This window comes from Oncorhynchus mykiss, chromosome 16, assembly GCF_057628025.1.
Source record: "Oncorhynchus mykiss isolate SJ-2025 chromosome 16, ASM5762802v1, whole genome shotgun sequence".
Taxonomy (NCBI): domain Eukaryota; kingdom Metazoa; phylum Chordata; class Actinopteri; order Salmoniformes; family Salmonidae; genus Oncorhynchus; species Oncorhynchus mykiss.
The window spans coordinates 57,508,199-57,533,137 of NC_143037.1; the positions used below are offsets into that span (position 1 = coordinate 57,508,199).

General features: G+C 45.6%; 1 protein-coding gene across 1 annotated transcript in view; it reads left to right on the plus strand.

Annotated features, from left to right (window-relative positions):
* Positions 1-24,939, plus strand: part of LOC110492320 (cadherin EGF LAG seven-pass G-type receptor 3) — a 53,274-nt gene that overhangs the window by 12,864 nt on the left and 15,471 nt on the right. The window contains exons 3-15 of the mRNA XM_090203487.1: positions 171-459; positions 7,829-8,051; positions 8,567-8,682; positions 8,783-8,883; positions 9,372-9,529; positions 9,974-10,137; positions 10,520-10,645; positions 10,764-10,933; positions 11,121-11,306; positions 11,942-12,052; positions 13,766-13,934; positions 23,666-23,807; positions 24,395-24,515. Coding sequence (XP_090059613.1) covers positions 171-459; positions 7,829-8,051; positions 8,567-8,682; positions 8,783-8,883; positions 9,372-9,529; positions 9,974-10,137; positions 10,520-10,645; positions 10,764-10,933; positions 11,121-11,306; positions 11,942-12,052; positions 13,766-13,934; positions 23,666-23,807; positions 24,395-24,515 — 2,076 coding nt within the window. The remainder of the gene's footprint in view (positions 1-170; positions 460-7,828; positions 8,052-8,566; positions 8,683-8,782; positions 8,884-9,371; positions 9,530-9,973; positions 10,138-10,519; positions 10,646-10,763; positions 10,934-11,120; positions 11,307-11,941; positions 12,053-13,765; positions 13,935-23,665; positions 23,808-24,394; positions 24,516-24,939) is intronic.

Here is a 24,939-nt window from a genome sequence, read left to right on the forward strand (position 1 = left end):
CATATGTGGTTACGCATCAAGATACATAGATGTACGCACTGAACACACATACTTACAAGAGGACGGACACGCACACGCACACACACACACACTCGCTCTCTTTCACTCTCACTCTATTCCCAACCCGTCCACTGAATTGAAACTATCTGTGTGTGTGTGTTGTAAAACAGGTGCTCCCGTTCGATGACAACGTGTGTCTGCGGGAGCCATGTCAGAACTACATGAAGTGCATCTCGGTGCTTCGCTTCAACAGCTCTGCTCCCTTCATCTCCTCTCCCTCCATCCTGTTCCGGCCCATCCACCCCATCGCCGGGCTGCGCTGCCGTTGCCCCGCAGGCTTCACTGGGGACTACTGCGAGACGGAGATCAATCTGTGTTACTCCAACCCCTGCCTCAACGGAGGTGTGTGTGCTCGCAGGGAGGGAGGCTACACCTGTATCTGCAGAGAAGACTACACAGGTAATAGGTGTTTAGTCACTGCGTGTGTGTGTGTGTGTGTGTGTGTGTGTGTGTGTGTGTGTGTGTGTGTGTGTGTGTGTGTGTGTGCGTGCGTGCGTGCGTGCGTGCGTGCGTGCGTGTATGTATGCTTATGTCTGATTCACTGTGTCTGACATTTTGTGTGACGTTTTCTGACTGTTTATGAAAAATGTGTGTGTTTGTTCCTGTGAGTGAGTCTCTGGAAACAAAGTAGTGTTATGTCCTCACAAGGACGTGTTTCCCATCCCTCCTCATTTCCCCTGGGAATAGCTGCAATACTGTCTTATGGTGGGAGTGATGGAGGATAGATGCTATGAATATATTAGAGGTGTTTCATATTCTCTTTCATTTCAGATCAAAAAAGCTTGGGGTGAACCAGCACTTATCTTTCAGAAGTGAGAAGGAGCCTTAAGCGCTGTTCAAACTCTTGCAGAGAGAGAAGTTAGAGACTAAAGGAGAGAGGGAAAACTAGAAAGAGGGCGAGAGAGATACGGGGAATGAAGAAAGTGATCGCAACGATGAATAGAACATGTTCTGTATTGCCTGTGTTTGTATGAAATGTCACTGTGTTGTTTCAATGGACTGCAGAGAACTAACACAGGCATTTAATAATGATTCTGCAATAGATGGAATGATTCCCATGGAGATAATAAAAGATATGGAGAAAAGAGAACTACGTAGAGTATTTATAGATAAAGGAAAGAGGGGGGGTATAGAGAGGGAGAGATGGAGCATTTTACATTTAGCAGATGTTCTTATCCAGATCGACATAACAGTGAGTGTATACATTTTCTTACTGGTCCCCCATGGAACCCACAACCCTGATGTTGCAAGCGCCATGCTCTACCAACTGAGCTCCATGCTCTACCAACTGAGCACCATGCTCTACCAACTGAGCTCCATGCTCTACCAACTGAGCGCCATGCTCTACCAACTGAGCGCCATGCTCTACCAACTGAGCACCATGCTCTACCAACTGAGCTCCATGCTCTACCAACTGAGCGCCATGCTCTACCAACTGAGCTCCATGCTCTACCAACTGAGCGCCATGCTCTACCAACTGAGCGCCATGCTCTACCAACTGAGCTCCATGCTCTACCAACCAACTGAGCTCCATGCTCTACCAACTGAGCGCCATGCTCTACCAACTGAGCGCCATGCTCTACCAACTGAGCTCCATGCTCTACCAACTGAGCGCCATGCTCTACCAACTGAGCACCATGCTCTACCAACTGAGCTCCATGCTCTACCAACTGAGCACCATGCTCTACCAACTGAGCACCATGCTCTAACAACTGAGCGCCATGCTCTACCAACTGAGCTCCATGCTCTACCAACCAACTGAGCTCCATGCTCTACCAACTGAGCGCCATGCTCTACCAACTGAGCGCCATGCTCTACCAACTGAGCGCCATGCTCTACCAACTGAGCACCATGCTCTACCAACTGAGCACCATGCTCTACCAACTGAGCTCCATGCTCTACCAACTGAGCACCATGCTCTACCAACTGAGCACCATGCTCTAACAACTGAGCACCATGCTCTACCAACTGAGCTCCATGCTCTACCAACTGAGCGCCATGCTCTACCAACTGAGCACCATGCTCTACCAACTGAGCACCATGCTCTACCAACTGAGCACCATGCTCTACCAACTGAGCACCATGCTCTACCAACTGAGCTCCATGCTCTACCAACTGAGCGCCATGCTCTACCAACTGAGCGCCATGCTCTACCAACTGAGCACCATGCTCTACCAACTGAGCTCCATGCTCTACCAACTGAGCGCCATGCTCTACCAACTGAGCTCCATGCTCTACCAACTGAGCGCCATGCTCTACCAACTGAGCTCCATGCTCTACCAACTGAGCTCCATGCTCTACCAACTGAGCGCCATGCTCTACCAACTGAGCTCCATGCTCTACCAACTGAGCTCCATGCTCTACCAACTGAGCGCCATGCTCTACCAACTGAGCGCCATGCTCTACCAACTGAGCTCCATGCTCTACCAACTGAGCACCATGCTCTACCAACTGAGCTCCATGCTCTACCAACTGAGCGCCATGCTCTACCAACTGAGCGCCATGCTCTACCAACTGAGCTCCATGCTCTACCAACTGAGCACCATGCTCTACCAACTGAGCACCATGCTCTACCAACTGAGCTCCATGCTCTACCAACTGAGCTCCATGCTCTACCAACTGAGCTCCATGCTCTACCAACTGAGCGCCATGCTCTACCAACTGAGCGCCATGCTCTACCAACTGAGCACCATGCTCTACCAACTGAGCACCATGCTCTACCAACTGAGCTCCATGCTCTACCAACTGAGCGCCATGCTCTACCAACTGAGCGCCATGCTCTACCAACTGAGCGCCATGCTCTACCAACTGAGCTCCATGCTCTACCAACTGAGCGCCATGCTCTACCAACTGAGCTCCATGCTCTACCAACTGAGCGCCATGCTCTACCAACTGAGCGCCATGCTCTACCAACTGAGCTCCATGCTCTACCAACCAACTGAGCTCCATGCTCTACCAACTGAGCGCCATGCTCTACCAACTGAGCGCCATGCTCTACCAACTGAGCGCCATGCTCTACCAACTGAGCGCCATGCTCTACCAACTGAGCGCCATGCTCTACGAACTGAGCTCCATGCTCTACCAACTGAGCCACATGGTAAAAGGACGACTAAAGGGAGTGGGAGGGGCTAAGCTAGGAAGAGAAAAGGGAAGCATCAGAGGCAGAGAGAGGATAACTAGGCAGAGAAAAAGAGAGAGGGACTAATGTACAGAGAGAAAGGGAGGTAAGGAGGTAGAGAGAGAAAAAGAGAGAGAAGGATGTATTGAGAGAACAGGGAAGGAGGTAAAGATGGAGAGAGAGGGAAGGAGGTAGAAAAAGAGAGCGAAAGAGTCAGAGGAGGTAGAGAAGGAACGAGGTAGAGAGATGGCCTCTGGGGATGTACCATGTGTGGGAGGGAAGGAGGGGTAGGTTGAGGAGCCGTAGGGGAAGGGATGGCTTTGATGAATAAAACATCCCATGAATGAAGGGGTGTGAATGCATTAGCTCGAGATACAGAGAGAATGAGGAAGGGAGGAGAAAATAAGAAGCAGGGGAAATAAGAAGCAAAGATAGGGATGACGGGCAATCGGAAGATAGTTTTAAGAATGTGCAGGCATAGGGATGGAGAGATTAGGGAGGAAGAGAGGAAAAGGGGAAGTCAGGATGGACAGGGAGTGTGGAGAAGAAAAGAGAGAGAGGGGGAAGAGAGGTGAAGGGGAAGTCAGGATGGACAGAGAGTGTGGAGAAGAAAAGAGAGAGAGGGAGAAGAGAGGAAAAGGGGAAGTCAGTATGGACACAGAGTGTGGAGAAGAAAAGAGAGAGGGGGAAGAGAGGAAAAAGGGAAGTCAGGATGGACAGGGAGTATGGAGAAGAAAAGAGAGAGGGGAGAAGAGAGGAAAAGGGGAAGTCAGGATGGACAGGGAGTGTGGAGAAGAAAAGAGAGAGAGGGAGAAGAGAGGAAAAGGGGAAGTCAGGATGGACAGGAAGTGTGGAGAAGAAAAGAGAGAGGGGAAGAGGACAGAAATAGTGCTCCGTTTGTCCAGAATAAAGAGAATCGAGAAGCACCGGTAGAATGTAGAGTCGTTTTTTATAACAAGAGCATAAGTGTCTTGTTATCTTAGGGAAAGCTTTTGTCCAGTAATTGCTCCATTTTCATGTAAGTCTGTGGAGAATATGAATGTAGAAGCTAAACTGTGCTCCCTATCGGTTTGAGTGGGCCTTCAGTGTGTTGAGTGAGCGCAGAGTTGTACACCAAACAATTATAGGAGAGTCAGTGATGTGAAAAGAATAGGATCTTCTGTTCTTTGCCAGGGCAACATGGACTCAGTGGTAGACATAACATAGTAAATGTAAATCTGGGCGACTCCAATTAGTATGCTATGTTACATTTAATATGGCATACATTGATTTGTGGATGTCTATCATCCATTTCGTACAATATGTTACGAATTGGAATTTGTACAATATGTTGCCAATTAGCAAAACGTATAATATGTTATGTATTCAAATTTGTTGTCTCTAACATCAGCTAGGTGGCTAATGTTAGCTAGGCAAAGGGTTAGGGTTAGGGGTTAAGGTTAGGATTCAGGTTAAAGGGTTAAGGTTAGGGTTAGAGTTAGGAGAAGGGTTAGCTAACATGCTAAGTAGTCGTAGCTAAAAGGAAGTAAGTACTTGCAAAGTTGCTATTTAGCTACAATGACAAAGTTGTCCGTGATGAGATTCAAACACTCAACCTTCGGGTTGCTAGATGTTTGCTCTGTCTGTCTGTCTGTATCACTAGACAAATAATTAATGATTATTAATGTCTGTTTATTTATTTTAATATGAATAAGTTGGTGTGTGTGTGTGTGTGTGTGTGAGCAGCGTGGGTGGAGGAAGAAGGAGGGGTGAAAGTTGTTTAAAGTCTTCTTGCTTTTAGACACAGAACCTGACCATGTTTTAACACTGCACATCATACCGGGGGGTACAGTCAGTCAGTCAGTGTGTGTGTCAGCGTGGGTGTCCATACGCACATGAGAAAAAGACCAAGGCACTCTGCAGTCTCGCCCACCAAGCTTGGTGGTTGTTTTAAACCATGCCAGTGGCTGCATTCACCATAGTAGTGCCTTGACGTTGGTTGAACAAATATTGTACCAACGAGACACCATTAGGCCCGCCATACAAAGGCCTGCAGCTCTAACATGATCTGCATGTCTCCATGGACCTCAGCAGGCCTCTAAACTGGGGGCCTGGAGGAGCAGTGTCTGCAGGGTGAAGGCAGTTCATGCCCACACTGTGTTTACACCAGCTCATTGAAAGGGAGGCTGGCTGGTGCTCTCTAGCTGGGTATTTTACTCAATCTGCTGAGTCTGATTATATGTATAATTTTGCCTGTAGTGATATAGTTTTATTTGCTGGGCATTGAGCAGAGACTACTGCCCACACAAATAGGTTTGCCTGCAGTGACAGTCATATTTTGAGAAATCCTGGCAAAGGAATTGAATGAGGAAAGGTTGGTTCATTCCATAGAGAATGATAGAAGCATCTAGTGAGACTACTGCCCACTCAAATGGGGTTGCTTGCAGTTACAGTCATATTTTGAGAAATCCTGGCAAGAGAATTGTTTGAGGAAATGTTGGTTTCTCCCATAGAGAATGATAGAAGCCTCTAGTGGCCAAAAGGCTGTTATAGCATGGGCAGCACCATTGTGTGCTTCCACCATGCTTCAGACATTTTAAAGTAGTCAACTGGGTGGGAATTCTGATGGGTTGTGGCCTCAATGGCGCTGCCCATGCTGTCACAGATGCTATAATGGCACAGATATGAAGATGAGTCCTCTATACATTCCTATGGTTCATCGAAACATTTAATACACTCATGACCAAAAGTATGTGGACACCTGCTCGTCAAATATCTAATTCCAAAATGATGGTCATTAATATTGAGTTGGTCCCCCTTGCTGCTATAACAACCTCCACTCTTCTGGGAAGGCTTTCCACTACATGTTGGAACATTACTGTGGGAACTTGCTTCCATTCAGCCACAAGAGCATTAGTGAGGTTGGACACTGATGTTGGGTGATTAGGCCTGGGTTGCAGTCGGAGTTCCAATTCATCCCAAATGGTGATGGGGTTGAGGTCAGGGCTTTGTGCAGGCCAGTCAAGTTCTTCCACACCGATCTTGACAAACCATTTTTGTATGGACCTCGCTTTGTGCACGCTGAAACAATGCCCAAACTGTTGCCACAAAGTTGAAAGCACAGACTCGTCTAGAATGTCATTATATACTGTAGAGTTAAGATTTCCATTCACTGGAACTAAGGGGCCTAGCCCGAACCATGAAAAACAGCCCCAGACCATTATTCCTCCTCCACCAAACTTTACAGTCAGCACTATGCATTCGAGCATGTAGCATTCTCTTGGCATCCACCAAACCCAGATTTGTCCGTCGGACTGCCAGATGGTGAAGCGTGATTCATCACTCCAGAGAATGTGTTTCCACTGCTCCAGGGTTCAATGGTGGCGAGCTTTACACCACTCCAGTTGACGCTTGGCTTGTGTGCGGCTGTTCAGCCATGGTAACCCATTTTATGAAGCTCCCAACGAACAGTTCTTGTCCTGACGTTGCTTCCAGAGGCAGTTTGGAACTCGGTAGTGAATGTTGCAACCGAGGACAGTAGAGTGTTACGCGCAACGTGCTTCAGCACTTGGCGGTCCCGTTTTGTGAGCTTGTGTGGCCTACCACTTCGAGGCTGAGCCGTTGTTGTTCCAAGACGTTTCCACTTCACAATAACAGCACTTACAGTTGACCGGGGCAGCTCTAGTAGGGCAGAAATTTGATTAACTGACTAGTTGGGAAGGTGGCATCCTATGACTGTGCCACGTTGAAAGTCACTGAGCTCTTCAGTAAGCCCATTCTACTGCCAATGTTTGTCTATGGAGATTGCATGGCTGTGTGCTCGATTTTATACACCTATCAGCAACGGGTGTGGCTGAAATAGCCTGCAATAGCCAGTTTCTTTGCAGCAATTCGACCATGAAGGCCTGATTCACGCAGTCCCCTCTGAACAGTTGATGTTGAGATGTGTCTGTTACTTGAACTCTGTGAAGCATTTATTTGGGCTGCAATTTCTGAGGCTGGTAACTCTATTGAAATTATCCTCTGCAGCAGAGATAACTCTGGGTCTTCCTATCCTGTGGCAGTCCTCATGAGAGACAGTTTCATTATAGCACTTCATGGTTTTTGCGACTGCACTTGAATAAACTTTCAAAGATCTTGACATTTTCAGCATTGACTGACCTTTTTGTCTTAAAGTAATGATGGACTGTTGCTTCACTTTGCTTATTTGAGCTGTTCTTGCCATAGTATGGACTTGGTCTTTTACCAAATAGGTCTATCTTCTGTAGACCACCCCTACCTTGTCACAACACAACTGATTGGCTCAAACGCATTAAGAAGGAAAGAAATTCAACAAATTAATTTCAAGGCACACCTGTTTATTGAAATGCATTCCAGGTGACTACCTCATGAAGCTGGTTGAGCGAATGCCAAGAGTGTGCAAAGCTGTCATCAAGGCAAAGGGTGGCTACTTTGAAGAATCTCAAATATAAAATATATTTTGATTTGCATAACGTTTTTGGCTACATGATTCCATGTGTGTTATTTCATAGTTTTGATGTCTTCACTATTATTCTACAATGTAGAAAATCATAAAAATAAAAAATAAACCCTTGAATGAGTAGGTGTGTCCAAACTTTTGACTGGTACTGTATGTGTACAGTAACATGCTGCATCCCCTCTCCTTCCCAGGTGAACGATGTGAGTGGGACAGGCGTCAGGGCCGCTGTGTCCCGGGGGTGTGTAGGAATGGGGGGACGTGCAGGGAGCTGTCTGGAGGGGGGTTCCGCTGTGAGTGCCCTGCAGGAGGGTATGAGCGGCCCTACTGCTCTGTCACTGCACGCTCCTTCCCCCCCAAATCCTTTATCATGTTCCGAGGCCTCCGCCAGAGATTCCACCTCTCCATTTCTCTCACGTGAGTACTGACTTTATTTTTCTTTCTCTCTCTCTCTCGCTCTCTCTTTCAATCTTTCCTTTTAGACCCTTTCTCAATTCCCTGCTCTTTCTTTCACGTGTCATGCCATTTATTTGTTATATTTTACCCTCTATCCTGTTCTCGTTGTCCCCTCCCCCACTTCTAGAGGCCCAACTTGGGACCTGGTGTGGCCCCTTGGTGTGTTCTGATTGGTCAGACGTGATTGCTATTGTGAAGTGGTCACAAATGTGATCTCAGGTCTAACTAAATCCCATGACTCAGAGGTACATTAGCTTTAAGACACATGACGTGATCTGTCCCAGCCTCTCTCAGCAGGCATAGCTCTTTTATTTATTATTTACCATAATGTCCTATATACTCATGTACACTTGCATTAGAGATTTGCGGTGAACCCTACAGCTTATCCTGTACTATGCACAGAGCATCTCCTGTACCGTGTGTGTGATGGTGGGGTTACTCACAGCTCCCTAACATGGTTGTGGGTTGTGTTACAGTTTTGCCACTCTGGAGAACAGTGGCCTCCTCTTCTACAACGGACGCTTTAATGAGAAACACGACTTCCTGGCTCTGGAGATCCTAGAGGGTCAGGTGGTGCTCAAGTACTCCACAGGTATGTGTCTATCTGTATATGTATGTGTATGGCTTTGTGGGTGTACAATGGTAGGCGAAACCCTGGTTTTGAGTGTGACCTCTGACCTGTCTGTCCCCAGGTGAATTGTCCACTCAGGTGAGCCCCTTTCTACCTGGGGGCGTGGCCGATGGAAACTGGCACACTGTCCACATCCACTACTACAACAAGGCGAGTCCCTGTGTGTGTGTGTGTGTGTGTGTGTGTGTGTGTGTGTGTGTGTGTGTGTGTGTGTGTGTGTGTGTGTGTGTGTGTGTGTGTGTGTGTGTGTGTGTGTAACCCGTAATATCTGCACATACCATGCATTTGTTAGAATTTTCTCCCCTTCTACATTTTTCTCAGCCCTCGCACAGTGTGAGTACGGTATGGCTGTGTGTACAGGTTTGTCTTTCACTCTCTGTGAGTGTGGCTGTGAGTTCCTCTGCTCTCTTAGCCCATTTGCAGTGCCAGTGTTTCTTTCTATGTCACATATTCTTCCCTCTCTCTGATAGTCCACTGTGTGTGTACTGCATTTTACTCTCTGTCTTTGTAGCAGCACAAGCAGCAAGAGTACAGCAAGATGTTTTGGTGTATTCTGTGTGTTCTGTGTGTGTACTGTGTGTGTACTGTTTGTATGTGTGCGTGTGTGTGTGTGTGTGTGTTAAATTGGACTGTTCCTGTGTCTGCCCCAGCCCAAGCGCAGTGTGAGTGGGGAGGCCCAGGGTCCATCTGATGAGAAGGTGGCGGTGGTCAGCGTGGACGACTGTGACACAGCAGTGTCGCTACGCTTCGGAACGCAGCTCGCCAACTACAGCTGTGCTGCTCAGGGCATACAGACCAGCTCCAAGAAGTAAGTCTCTCCATCTCACACACACACACACAGACACAGACACACACACACACGTGCACGTCATGTGCAAGTCAGTGTCAGTAAACCCTCAACATTACCACTTAAGCCTGGCAATGCTGTCTGGACTTGACAAGTCCCTCACCACTGCTGCTGTGCTCTGTAAGCGCTGAGGAAAGTACAAGGGCAACATCTAATAGTGTTGTGCTCCTCTCTTCCATCCTCCTTCTCTTTCTATCCCTCTACCTTCTCTCCCTCTGCCTTCTCTCTCTATCCCTCTGCCTTCTCTCCCTCTCCCTTCTCTCTCTATCCATCTGCCTTCTCTCTCTATACCTCTGCCTTCTCTCTCTATCCCTCTGTCTTCTCTCCCTCTGCCTTCTCTATCTATCCCTCTGCCTTCTCTCTCTATCCCTCACCCTTCTCTCTCTCTCTCTCCGCCCTTCTCAGATCTCTGGATCTCACCGGTCCCTTGTTTTTGGGCGGAGTGCCCAACATGCCTGATCATTTCCCGTTTCACACCCGGGAGTTTATTGGCTGTATGAAAGACCTCCACATCGACAACAGACCTTTGGACCTGGCGGGATACATCGCTAACAATGGAACCCTACCTGGTCTGTATAGCATACTCACAGATACAAGTGGAAACTCAGATACTTTACTGGGGGTAAAAATCCAGTTGGAACTTCCACTCACTCACCACCAAAATATGGTGATGAGAGGAAGTACAGTGGCCAGCAGATGGAGAAGATGGAGCGAGATGAAACTGGGCTGACGTTCTACAAATTTTCTCATCGATGAAAAATTCAATCTCAATACAGTTTTCTGTTCCCAAAAGTATAATATTCTGTGAACACAGTGCACAAGTCTTGTAGACTTGACACAAAGCGTTTTTAGCTGTCTGTGTTTGTGTTGTCAATATAAACCACTAACCGCTAAGTTGATTGAGTTTGATTGAGTTAACACAGATGTGATGATTTTCTCTGGTTCTGATAGGATGTAGTGCCAAGCTGCCCTTCTGTAACTCCGACCCATGTCAGAACGGAGGAACGTGTCGTGTCAGCTGGGAGACCTTCTCATGTGACTGCCCCCTAGGGTTTGGAGGGAAGGACTGCAGCCATGGTAAGCACTGACATACCTGTCCAGTAAACATAGGCTTTTCTCACTCCTTTATTAACAGACGTATACACACACCTCATACTAACCTCACTGACCATACCTTCTCCTTGCCCCCCTACAGTGATGCCCCACCCACATCGTTTCCTGGGAAACAGTGCCCTCTGGTGGGACCTGAAGAATGACGTGACCATCTCCACACCTTGGTACCTGGGGCTGGTGTTTAGGACGCGGGCCAGGGAGGGCACTCTGCTGCAGGCACAGGCCGGACAGTACACCAGCCTGGTCTTCCAGGTCTGTACACACATACATATACACTTACCTGTGCTACCTAACCTGCACTAGTTGATCTGTGTCAATTTGTCCGTCTGTCTTTGGAAATGTGTCCGTTTCTGTTGGAGTTATAGCAACCTACAGGGGGACTCCAAAGCATATTTGTGTGGATTACTCTGTGGATTATTCACACGTGTCTCTGTTGCAGCTGGTGAGTGGTCAGCTGGTGTTCTCAGTGACCAAGGGGTCGACGCTGCCGGTGCGTCTGCGTCTGGACCAGGTGCAGGTGAGCGACGGGCGCTGGCACGACCTGCAGCTGGAGCTCCGAGACGTCCGCAGCGGGAGGGAGACGCGCTACGTGGCTACCGTCCGCCTCGACTTTGGCCTCTTCCAGGTGAGAGTCACAAATTGTCCGTACACACTGATTTAAAGTCAGATTTGCATTTCTTCCCTTAATTGATTAGGTTATAATTGTCGAGGCTTAAACTGATCCTAGATCTGCACCTAAAGGTGACTTTTACCCGGAGAGACACATTAAGGTCGTGTCCAGAATGAACAGTGACACACTAAACCCCCATATCACTCAGCAGTGCAGACGTCTCAATGCAAATCATAACCTCTAATCGGCCCTGTAATCCTGTAGGTTGTTAATCCCAATATCCAATCCTAAAGCCAGTGTAATGTCTGCCCACTGCTGGTGTTAAAACCTGTGTTTGTAAGAATTCACTCCAGCCATGTAGCACCACACACTGTCTTGTTATGCTCTTTCATTGTCTCTCCTGAATCCTTCTTGTTCACTTACTTTCATTGAAATATGTTTGTCTCTCACTCTTTCTCTCCCTAAACCTGTCTAACCCTTTCTATCTATTCTGTTCTGTTATTTCACATATTCACTTTTCCCCCTCTCTTTCTCTAACTCCATCTATTTGAATGCACTGAAGTCATTCTGAATAACAGCGTCTGTTAACTGGCTAAATTTTTAAGTGTAATCTATTTAGTCTCTCTCTATTTCTTCCCACTCTCTCTCAGGGCACAGTGATAGTGGGGAATGAGATCCATGGGCTGAAAGTGAAACACCTCCATGTGGGCGGAGTCCTGGGCTTGGGGGAGGTGCAGAACGGGATACGGGGCTGCATCCAGGTAAGGGTTCTATCACAATGGCAACTGTATCTTAACCGATGCCCATAATTCTTTCTGGGACTCTTATAGACTTTGTGTGTTAGCATGTACAGTCGTGGCCAAAAGTTTTGAGAATGACACAAATATTAATTTTCACTAAGTCTGCTGCCTCAGTTTGTCTGATGGCAATTTGCATATACTCCAGAATGTTATGAAGAGTGATCAGATGAATTGCAATTAATTGCAAAGTCCCCTTTTTGCCATGCAAATGAACTGAATCCCCAAAAAACATTTCCACTGCATTTCAGCCCTGCCACAAAAGGACCAGCTGATTCTCTCGTTAACACAGGTGTGAATGTTGACGAGGACAAGGCTGGAGATCTCTCTGTCATGCTGATTGAGTTTGAATAACAGACTGGAAGCTTCAAAAGGAGGGTGGTGCTTGGAATCATTGTTCTTCCTCTGTCAATCATGGTTACCTGCAAGGAAACACGTGCAGTCATCATTGTTTTGCACAAAAAGGGCTTCACAGGTAAGGATATTGCTGCCAGTAAGATCGCACCAAAATCAACCATTTATCGGATCATCAAGAACTTCAAGAAGAGCGGTTTAATTGTTGTGAAGAAGTTTTCAGGTCGCCCAAGAAAGTCCAGCAAGGGTCACAACCGTCTCCTGAAGTTGATTCAGCTGCGGGATCGGGGCACCACCAGTACAGAGCTTGCTCATGAATGGCAGCAGGCAGGTGTGAGTGCATCTGCACACACAGTGAGGCGAAGACTTTTGGAGGATGGTCTGGTGTCAAGAAGGGCAGCAAAGAAGCCACTTCTCTCCAGGAAAAACATCAGGGACAGACGGATATTCTGCAAAAGGTACAGGGATTGGACTGCTGAGGACGGGGGTAAAGTCATTTTCTCTGATGAATCCCCTTTCCGATTGTTTGGGGCATCCGGAAAAAAGCTTGTCCGGAGAAGACAAGGTGACCGCTACCATCAGTCCTGTGTCATGCCAACAGTAAAGCATCCTGAGACCATTCATGTGTGGGGTTGCTTCTCAGCTAAGGGAGTGGACTCACTCACAATTTTTCCTAAGAACACAGCCATGAATAAAGAATGGTACCAACACATCCTCCGAGAGCAACTTCTCCAAACCATCCAGGAACAGTTTGGTGACGAACAATGCCTTTTCCAGCATGATGGAGCACCTTGCCATAAGGCAAAAGTGATAACTAAGTAGCTCGGGGAACAAAACATCGATATTTTGGGTCCATGGCCAGGAAACTCCCCAGACCTTAATCCCATTGAGAACTTGTGGTCAATCCTCAAGAGGCGGATGGACAAACAAAAACCCACAAATTCTGACAAACTCCAAGCATTGATTATGCAAGAATGGGCTGCCATCAGTCAGGATGTGGCCCAGAAGTTAATTGACAGCATGCCAGGGCGGATTGCAGAGGTCTTGAAAAAGAAGGGTCAACACTGCAAATATTGACTCTGCATCAACTTCATATAATTGTCAAAAACATCCTTTGACACTTATGAAATGCTTGTAATCATACTTCAGTATTCCATAGTAACATCTGACAAAAATATCTAAAGACACTGAAGCAGCAAACTTTGTGGAAATTAATATTTGTGTCATTCTCAAAACTTTTGGCCACGGCTTTATGCTATGTATGGTATATTGGTCTATGTTCTTATGAGACTGTATTTGACACCTATTTTGTCTATGTTTTAGGGGGTTCGTTTGGGGGTGCGACCAGATGCCATGCCCCTGCCCCGCCCCTCCAGGGCTGTCAAAGTGGAGACGGGCTGTAACGTTGGCAACCCCTGTGTCTCTTCCCCCTGCCCGCCCCACAGCCGCTGTTGTGACAATTGGGAACGCCACACCTGTCTGTGCGAACCAGGTAAGATACTACAAGAGAGAGAATATGTATTTGTGTGTTTGTGAGTCAGCAAATGCGTGTGTGTGTATATGTGCAGGCATTTAGCATTTGCAAAAAGACCTATGTTTACTTCTCTGTTGGCAAATGATACAAAACTATCAGGTGAGGTGACTATAAAGAGAAAGAAAGTTTGAGAGGTGTGATGAAGAAAGAGTGAAAAAAGAAGGAGGAAGCGGTGAGCACCGCGGGGGGAGAGGAAATACAGAGGCTGACATGCTTTCAGCACCATCTACAACAAACACCTCTCCCTATTAGCATAGTGTAGCTGCGCTTCATTACCACGGTGTTGGCTTTCATCAGCACAATGAGCATTACAGTACATACGGAGCTGTCCAATGAGCGTCAGGAGGAGACCAATCAAAGTTTCATAACGCCACTCGGAAGTGCTCTGAATAATTCCCTCTCATCTTTGGCTGTGAGTACTTCAGTGCTGAATTAGCTTAAGGGCTTTCTCACGCACGAGAGAGTTACAGCTCTGTTCACACACTATACACTATACAGGCACACATACTGTACATACACATAGGGCACCGCACGACAGGGCACTGACATGAGGACATCTGCTGTCAGTGTGGTGCTGTGTTTGTTTGTGTTCGCCTGCTTGCTTTTTAGCATGCACAGGATAATTAGCTGCAAGGAAAATGAAATAGGGTTAGTTCTGATAGATTGCAGTTGAATCGACCCAGAGCTCGCAGTCGGCGTTCCAATTCATCCCAAAAGTGATCGATGGGGTTAAGGTCAGGGCTCTGTGCAGGCCAGTCAAGTTCTTCCACACCGATATCAACAAACCATTTCTGTATGGACCTCGCTTTATGCAAGGGGGCATTGTCATGCTGAAACAGGAAAGGGCCTTCACCAAACTGTTGCCAAATATTTGGAAGCATAGAATTGTCTAGAATGTAATTGTATGCTGTAGCATTAAGATTTCCCTCCACTGGAATTAAGGGGCCTAGCCCGAACCATGAAAAACAGCCCCAGACCATTATTCCTCCTCCACCAAACTTTACAGTTGGCATTCGGGCAGGTAGCATTCTCCTGGCATGTGCCAAACCCAGATTCATCCGTTACTGCCAGATGGTGAAGTGTGAATCATCACACCAGAGAGCGCGTTTACCCTGCTCCAGAGTCCAATAGCGGTGAGCTTTACACCACTCCAACCGACGCTTGGCATTGCGCATGGTGATCTTACGCTTGTGTGCGGCTGCTCTGACATGGAAACCCATTTCGTGACGAATAGTTATTGTGCTGACATTGCTTCCAGAAACAGATTGGAACTCAGTAGTGAGTGTTGGACAGACAGTTTTTAAAGGCTACACGCTTCAGCACTCGGCGGTCCCGTTCTGTGAGCTTGTGTGGCCTACCACTTTGCGGCTGAGCCGTTGTTGCTCCAAGACGTTTCCACTTCACAATAACAGCGCTTACAGTTGACATGGGTAGCTCTAGCAGGGCAGAAATTTGACGAACTGACTTGTTGGAAAGGTGGCATCCTATGACGGTGCCACGTTGAAAGTCACTGAGCTCTTCAGTAAGGCCATTCTACTGCTAATGTTTGCCTATTGATATTTTATGATTGTGTGCTCGATTCTACACACCTTGTGGCTGAAATAGCCGAATCCACTAATTTGAAGGGGTGTCCACATACTTTTGTATATATAGTGTATGTTAATTTCCCAACATGCAGCTTGCCACGGCAAGGATGGTGTCATTGTGTGCATTTGTATGCAGTCAAGGCCAACATCTCTGTCTTTGTCAGTTTCCATGGTGAGGGCTATTATGTGTAGGAATCTATAGTGACAGATATCTTTATATTGTAAATGCAAGGACACATTTAATAGGTGCAGGATCCTTTGTGAGGGACTTTTGTAAGAGCTGTTCACAGAAAGAGGTTCACAGCACTCACCTGGTTCTATAGGGAGTTTATTTTCAACTCTGTTCACTAAAGAAAACTATGTGAGAAGAATGCAACAGGAAGCTTTGTTTTTTCTGATGAAAACGGTGTTTGTGAGAAGAGCTCTAGGAGGCTGTAGTTTTATATGGATTTCTTTGATACACAAATATCGTATGTGTGTGGACAGTAGGGCTCTATGGTGTAATGCATAGGTTTTTATAGTGACTAAGGGTTATGTTAAAGTACTTTGTTTTTAATAAAAGGCCATTTCCAATCGAGCCAACATTTGCAGCATTTACCATGAATTGGATCTCCACATACACATTGCCTTTAAAAGCCGCAATTCCAAGAACCTACGATAGGATTGAATAGCGGCATATGTATCTTGTGTGAACAGCTCTATGCTAAAAGCGTTTTTTTGTGTGTAGTATGTATTAATTGCGATACAGTTGAAGTTGGAAGTTTACATACACCTTTGCCAAATACATTTAAACTCAGTTTTTCACAATTCCTGACATTTAATCCTAGTAAAAATTCTCTCTCTTCGGTCAGTTAGGATCACCACTTCATTTTAAGAATGTGAAATGCCAGAATAATAGTAGAGAGAGTGATATAGTTCAGCTTTAATTTCTTTCATCACATTCCCAGTGGGTCAGAGGTTTACATACACTCAATTAGTATTTGGTAGCATTGCCTTTAGATTTTGTAACTTCGGTCAAACGTTTTGGGAAGCCTTCCACAAGCTTCCCACAATAAGTTGGGTGAATTTTGGCCCATTCCTCCTGACAGAGCTGGTGTAAACGAGTCAGGTTTGTAGGCCTCCTTGCTCGCACACGCTTTTTCAATTCTGCCCACAGATTTTCTATAGGATTGAGGTCAGGGATTTGTGATGGCCACTCCAATACCTTGACTTTGTTGTCCTTAAGCCACTTTGCCACAACTGGAAGTATGCCTCGGGTCATTGTCCATTTGGAAAACCCATTTGCAACCCAGCTGACTGATGTCTTGAGATGTTGCTTCAATATATCCACATAGTTTTCCTTTCCTCATGATGCCATCTATTTTGTGAAGTGCACCAGTTCCACCTGCTTCAAAGAACCTCCACAACATGATGCTGCCACCCCAGTGCTTCACTGTTGGGATAGTGTTCTTTGGCTTGCAAGCCTCCCCTTTTTCCTCCAAACATAACGATGGTCATTATGGCCAAACAGTTCTGTTTTTGTTCCATCAGACCAGAGGACATTTCTCCAAAAAGTATGATCTTTATCCCCATGTGCAGTTGCAAACCGTAGTCTGACATTTTTTATGGTGGTTTTGGAGCAGTGGCTTCTTCCTTGCTGAGTGGCCTTTCAGGTTATGTCGTTATAGGACTCTTTTTATTGTGGATATAGATACTTTTGTACCGGTTTCCTCCAACATCTTCACAAGGCCTTTCCTGTTGTTCTGGGATTGATTTTCACTTTTCGCACTGAATTACGTTCATCTCTAGGAGACAGAATGTGTCTCCTTCCTCAGCGGTATTACGGCTGCGTGGTCCCATGGTGTTTATACTTGCATACTATTGTTTGTACAGATGAACGTGGTACCTTCAGGCATTTGGAAATTTCTCCCAAGGATAAACTAGACTTGTGGAGGTCTACAGTTTGTCTTGGCTGATTTATTTTGATTTTCCCATGACGTCAAGCAAAGAAGCAAGGTAGGCCTTGAAATACATCCATAGGTACACCTCCAATTGACTCAAATGATGTCAATTAGCCTATCAGAAGCTTCTAAAGCCATGACATCATTGTCTGGAATTTTCCAAGCTGTTTAAAGGCACAGTCAACTTAGTGTTTGTAAACTTCTGACCCACTGGAATTGTAATTATAAGTGAAATAATCTGTCTGTAAACAATTGTTGGAAAAATTACTTGTGTCATGCACAAAGTAGATGTCTCAACCAACTTGCCAAAAGTATAGTTTGTTAACAAGACATTTGTGAGGTGGTTGAAAAACGAGTTTTAATAACTCCAACCTAAGTGTAGGTAAACTTACGACTTGCATTTGTTTTAGGTTTCAGTGGACAGTTTTTTTTATTGGTAGTGGCTCCTAATCCGTGACCAGAACTTTTATTTCTGAAGCTCTGTATCTTGAGTTTGCAAATTCTCTGGGAAATTGGAACTTCACTCATTTTCTCATGCCAAAACCGGATTAGATACATACCGGTAGTTAAATGCCTAAAATATTATATTCGCAATGTCACTAAAGAAAAAACAAACAACCAAAATAGCAATAGCCACTACAATGTTGAAACATGATTTTGTCATAAGTTCAGTAACATTTGCTTGATTTTGCAGACCCACAACATCGTGGTGTATCGACATTAGCATGCTAGCGACGCTAGTCAGCATGCTACATGATAATCAGCTTGCGTTAGCTAGCTAGCGTTGGCTTCTTAGCTAGCCAGCTCTTGTAGGTGTAAACCGATGCAACTCTGCTGGCCATGTGGCTAGCTAGATGACCAGCAGTGGTGACAGTGAGGGCGATTCAATACTTTAATTTAGAAGTACCATCATGCAGAAATGGCAAAGAAAATACTGGTTGATGAGCTAACTAAGTCAGCTAGCGTGATAGCTATGACATTTACCAGTGTGCATGCACAAATGCATGACGACACATTGTATCGAAGTCAAGAAGGCATGCAGAATGGACTGCCTCTCTGGAACTGGACTGCCTCGTCTATTTAGCTAGAACAGACTGCTCCCAGTCAGCAGCAGAGGGGTACACAGATGCATAGCTCATACAATTATATTTTGTTCTAGTCAATAACAATACATGTTGCAAAGTATCAATATATATCACTGCATTCCACAATAGTTCGTAAAATCTCTAGTTGTTTTTTTGTCCATAGGAAAGGGGACCCAACATCAAGCTTGTGAAGGGGCAATACACATTATGATAGCTTGTGACAGAGGATGAAAAACCTGGTGACCTCTAGATGTCCTCCTATACCCAGATCAAATGCACTAGATTTTCATCAGTTCTGCGTGATTCTATAGTTATCTTTATTTTTTATACTCAGCAGGCAGGGGCCTACGTACTTCAGATCGTTTGTCTTCATGAATGGTTTCATGTAAGCTTGTTTGCATCCCCCATCTGTTTAGCTAGCACAGACTGGAATACGTTCTGGGATACTTTCGATGGCATTGAGGAGTACACCACATCAGTCACTGGCTTCATCAATAAGTGCATCGATGACGTCATCCCGACAGTGACTGTACGTACACACCCCAACCAGAAGCCATGGATTACAGGCAACATCCGCACTGAGCTAAAGGGTAGAGTTGCCGCTTTCAATGAGCGGGACTCTAACCCGGACGCTAATAAGAAATCCCGCTATGCCCTCCGACGAACCATCAAACAGGCAAAACGTCAATACAGGACTGAGATTGAATCGTACTACACCGGCTCCGACCCTCGTCGGATGTGGCATGACTTGCAAACTATTACAGACTACAAAGGGACCACAGCCGCGAGCTGCCCAGTGACATGAGCCTACCAGATGAGCTAAATTACTTCTATGCTCGCTTCTAGGCAAGCAACACTGAAGCATGCATGAGAGCATCAGTTGTTCCGGACGACTGTGTAGGCACGCTCTCCGTAGCCAATGTGAGTTAGACCTTTAAACAGGTCAACATTCACAAGGCCGCAGGGCCAGACGGATTACCAGGACGTGTACTCCGGAACATGCGCTGACCAACTGGCAAGTGTCTTCACTGACATTTTCAACCTGTGAGTCTATAACACCAATATGTTTCAAACAGACCACCATAGTCCCTGTGCTCAAGAACACTAAGGTAACCTGCCTAAATGACTACCGTCCCGTAGCACTCACGTCTGTAGCCATGAAGTATTTTGAAAGGCTGGTCATGTCTCACATCAACACCATTATCCCAGAAACCCTAGACCCACTCCAATGTGTATACCGCCCCAACAGATCCACAGATGATGCAATCTCTATTGCACCCCACACTGTCCTTTCCCACCTGGACATAAGGAACACCTATTTGAAAATGCTGTTCATTGACTACAGCCCAGCGTTCAACACCATAGTGCCCTCAAAGCTTATCACTAAGCTAAGGACCCTGGGACTAAACACATCCCTCTGCAACTGAATCCTGGACTGCCTGACGGGCTGCCCCCAGGTGGTGAGGGTAGGTAACAACACATCTACCATGCTGCTCTTCAACACGGGGGCCCGTCAGGGGTGCGTGCTCAGTCTCCTCCTCTACTCCCTGTTCACTCATGACTGCATGGCCATGCACGACTGCATGGCCAGGCACGACTCCAACACCATCATTAAGTTTGCAGACGACACAACAGTGGTAGGTAGACCTGATCACCGACAATGATGAGACAGCCTATAGGGAGGAGGTCAGAGACCTGGCCGTGTGGTGCCAGGATAACAACCTCTCTCTCGATGTGAGCAAGACGAAGGAGATGATCGTGGACTACATGAAAGGGAGGACTGAGCACACCCCATTCTCATCGATGGGGCTGTAGTGGAGTGGGTTGAGAGCTTCAAGTTCCTTGGTATCCACATCACCAACAAACTATCATGGTCCAAACACACCAAGACATTAGTGAAGAGGGCACGACAAAGGCTATTCCCCATAAGGAGACTGAAAATATTTGACATGGGTCCTCAGATCCTCAAAGTTCTACAGATGCACCATGGAGAGCATCCTGACTGGTTGCATCACTGGCTGGTATGGCAACTGCTTGGCATCCGACCACAAGGCACTACAGAGGGTAGTGCGTATGGCCCAGTACATCACTGGGGCCAAGCTTCCTGCCATCCAGGACCTCTATACCAGGCGGTGTCAGAGGAAGGCCCTACAAATTGTCAGACTCCAGCCACCCTAGTCATAGACTGTTTTCTCTGCTACCGCATGGGAAGTGTTACTGGAGCACCAAGTCTAGGTCCGAAAGGCTTCTTAACAGCTTCTACCCCCAAGCCATAAGACTCCTGAACAGCTCATCAAGTGGCTACCCAGACTATTCCCCCCCCCCCCCCTTTATTTTATGCTCCTGCTACTCTCTGTTTATTATCTATGCATAGTCACTTTAACTCTACCTACATGTACATATTACCTCAATTACCTCAACTAACCGGTGCCCCCGCACATTGACTCTGTACCCTGTATACAGCCTCGCTGCTGTTATTTTACTGCTGCTCTTTAATTATGTTATTTTTTACTTATTTTTCTTAAAACTGCATTGTTGGTGATGTTGATTTGATGTTAGTGTAAGAAGGCAGTTCATACAGCAAAGGATGCAGTATTTACATTTCTCCTGGATTGCCATTTATCATTTAGTTAGCCCCACCTCACCCCAGAAATGTGAGTCAGTTTTCTAATCAGTATACAGAGAAAATACATAGATGTATGTGTGCCTAAGAGATCCATAAGTGTTTTCCAAAATGGGTTTATATACAAATCATATGCAATAGACATTTTACACCAGTGCAGCAAGCTAGTGGACTCTATATCAAGTACTGTTGAAATCAATTTGATTATTGGGGATATGATGATACCTAGTGGTGATATGGTTGATTTCTCCCTAACCATAATTTGTATCTCCCCCTCGCAGTTCTGTTTGTTGTGATCTGGTAGGTCACTAAAAACTGTCTCCACTTCTTTCCTGTTCAAGAACTACGAGCCAAATGTCAGAGAAATTGTTGACTAAATAGGCAACGTAGTGAGATATATTTTGTTGTATGCACTTTTTTATGCAATAGCAAGATAATGGCGATGACACATCTAGCTAGATGCTTTACAGTTTACAACATGCTCACTCATAGCTATGTGAATTTACGTGTATTGACTATGATTAACTACAGCTAATAAAATATAATTGCAATGAATGAGAGCTGCATCTGTGTATGTGCCGGTGCTTTTGCCTCCCATAGAACAGTCCGTCCTGATTGTAATATTGACAGCACCAGAGGCGGTCTCTACTGTCTTTGACAACACTGGTCCTGCCATACATGCAAAGCTAGCCATGTAGCCAGCAGGGTTGCATCGGTTTCCATTGGACTAGATTAGAGCTTGCTAGCTAGGTAGCTAATGCTGGCTAGCTAGCAAGCTAACACTAGTGTAAAAAAATTATTATTAAAGACATTAACGCAACCATTTCATTTTTTTTTTTTAACATTTTATATGTGGAAAGCGTCCGGAGCACATCCCTGAGATGTTTCTGACAGTTTGTGCAGAAATTCTTAGGATGTGCAAACCCACAGTTTCATCAGGGTGGCTGGTCTCAGACAATGTGCACATTTTAGAGTGGCATTTTATTATCCCCAGCACAAGGTGCACCTGTGTAATGATCATGCTGTTTAATCAGGTTCTTGATATGCCACACCTTACAGCTGGATGGATTATCTTGGCAAAGGAGAAATGCTCACTAACAGGGATGTAAACAAATTTGTGCACAACATTTGAGAGAAAGAATATTTTTGTGAGTATGGAACATTTGAGAGAAATGATCTTTTTGTGAGTATGGAACATTTCTGGGATCTTTTATTTCAGCTCATGAAACATGCATTTATATATTTTTAGTATAGAACAGTGAGGGTTAGTTCTAAAAACATTTTATAGCATCGCTAGCATGCTAATGTTGATACACCATAGTCGTGGGTCCATAAAATCAAGCAAATGGTACTGAACTCATGTTTTGACATTGTAGTGGCTATTGCTGTTTTGGTAGTTTTTTTGCTTAGTGACTTTGCAAATATCATATTTTTGCCTTTTATTTAACTAGCTATGTATCTAAGTCCCAAATTCTCTTGAGATACTGTGAGAATTTGCGCACTCACAGATATGAAGCCTCAGAAATAAAAGATCCAGTCACGGATTAGGAGCCACTCCCTTTTTATATCAAATTGTGCATGTGTAATAGGTTCCCATGGTAATGACTGTGTACATGTGTAATAGGTTCCCATGGTAATGACTATGTTCCTGTGTTAGGTTCCCATGGTAATGACTGTGTACATGTGTAATAGGTTCCCATGGTAATGCCTGTGTTCCTGTGTTAGGTTCCCATGGTAATGCCTGTGTTCCTGTGTTAGGTTCCCATATTAATGCCTGTGTTCCTGTGTTAGGTTCCCATGGTAATGACTGTGTACATGTGTAATAGGTTCCCATGGTAATGACTGTGTACATGTGTTAGGTTCCCATGGTAATGACTGTGTACATGTGTAATAGGTTCCCATGGTAATGACTGTGTAATAGGTTCCCATGGTAATGCCTGTGTTCCTGTGTTAGGTTCCCATGGTAATGACTGTGTACATGTGTAATAGGTTCCCATGGTAATGCCTGTGTTCCTGTGTTAGGTTCCCATGGTAATGACTGTGTACATGAGTTGTAGGTTCCCATGGTAATGTGTTAGGTTCCCATGGTAATGACTGTGTACATGAGTTGTAGGTTCCCATGGTAATGCCTGTGTTCCTGTGTTAGGTTCCCATGGTAATGACTGCGTACATGTGTTGTAGGTTCCCATGGTAATGCTTGTGTTCGTGTGTTAGGTTCCCATGGTAATGACTGCGTACATGTGTTGTAGGTTCCCATGGTAATGCTTGTGTTCGTGTGTTAGGTTCCCATGGTAATGACTGCGTACATGTGTTGTAGGTTCCCATGGTAATGCTTGTGTTCGTGTGTTAGGTTCCCATAGTAATGACTGTGTACATGTGTTGTAGGTTCCCATTGTAATGACTGCGTACATGTGTTGTAGGTTCCCATGGTAATGACTGTGTGTGTGTTTTGTAGGTTTCTATGGTAAGGGCTGCATAGAAGCGTGCCAGCTGAACCCGTGTGAGAATGATGCCAAGTGCCACAGGAAGCCCAGCTCATCACATGGATACATCTGTGACTGTGGAGACAACCACTATGGCCAGTACTGTCAGCACAGGTCAGTCTATCAACTTTACATCAACTGTAGATCAGCACAGGTCAGTGTGTCAACTATACATCAACTTTAAATACATTAATATTATGAACATACTCTCCATCTGTGCCTATGGAAACAGGTCAATAAACACTATAACTATACATCAACTTCAGATGACTGAACCCCAACTATATTACTGAGCCCCAAATGTCTGTGTGTGTTTCTAATGTTAGTAACAGTACATCATAGCAGTACCTGAGATTGGGGTGAGACAGCAGTGTTACAGTGCTCTGCTCTGTCTATCTGTCAATGTGGATTTTGTTGTCCTTGTTTTTCAGCAGATATGCCCTAATCCCCAGGAGAGGATGAGAGTAGATTTAAGTTTCTCTGTGATGATAAAACACAGTGTTTATATGTGACCCAGGTGTCACCCCACCCCAATGTGAAATCCCTCCCAGCTTTAGGGCTCACAGATTTGTCACTTCCTAATTTCCCTTTGATCTAGGTACTGTGGCCTATATAGCAGACAGGGACTGAAATTGAGAGAACTACCACTTTTAACATGTGTGTGTGTGTGTGGGTGTGTGTGTGCGTGTGTGCCTGTGTAGGATTGACCACCAGTGTCCACGTGGTTGGTGGGGCTCTCCAGCATGTGGGCCCTGCCACTGTAACACCAGTAAAGGATTCGACCCCGACTGCAACAAGACCAGTGGCCATTGCCATTGCAAGGTGACCTGCCCGCCACAACACACACACACACAAGCGCGCGCGCGCAATCACACATATCTGCAGTAAATACTCTTACCGTTATTCAACTCATATCGCAATCCCAGGCACTGATCCATGCTCTTATATACCTCAGCATCACCCTTACCTACTGTTTTCTAATCCCTGTTTGTGACCCTAATCCTTGATACTGATCCTAACCTGACACTGCTATCAAACAGGCATTGTCTTATGAGGCATTATCAGCAGCTTCACCTTGTAATCTGAGCAGCCCCATTACCCTTGACACTCTTAATGCCCACGGACCCCCCTTATCCCTCATACCACCCTCCACACTGTGACCCCATCTTAAATCCTGTTTTAAGGGCAGTACAGAAGCTCAGTTTTCTCACAGTATAGTATTATAGTATTATATTGAGTATTGTAA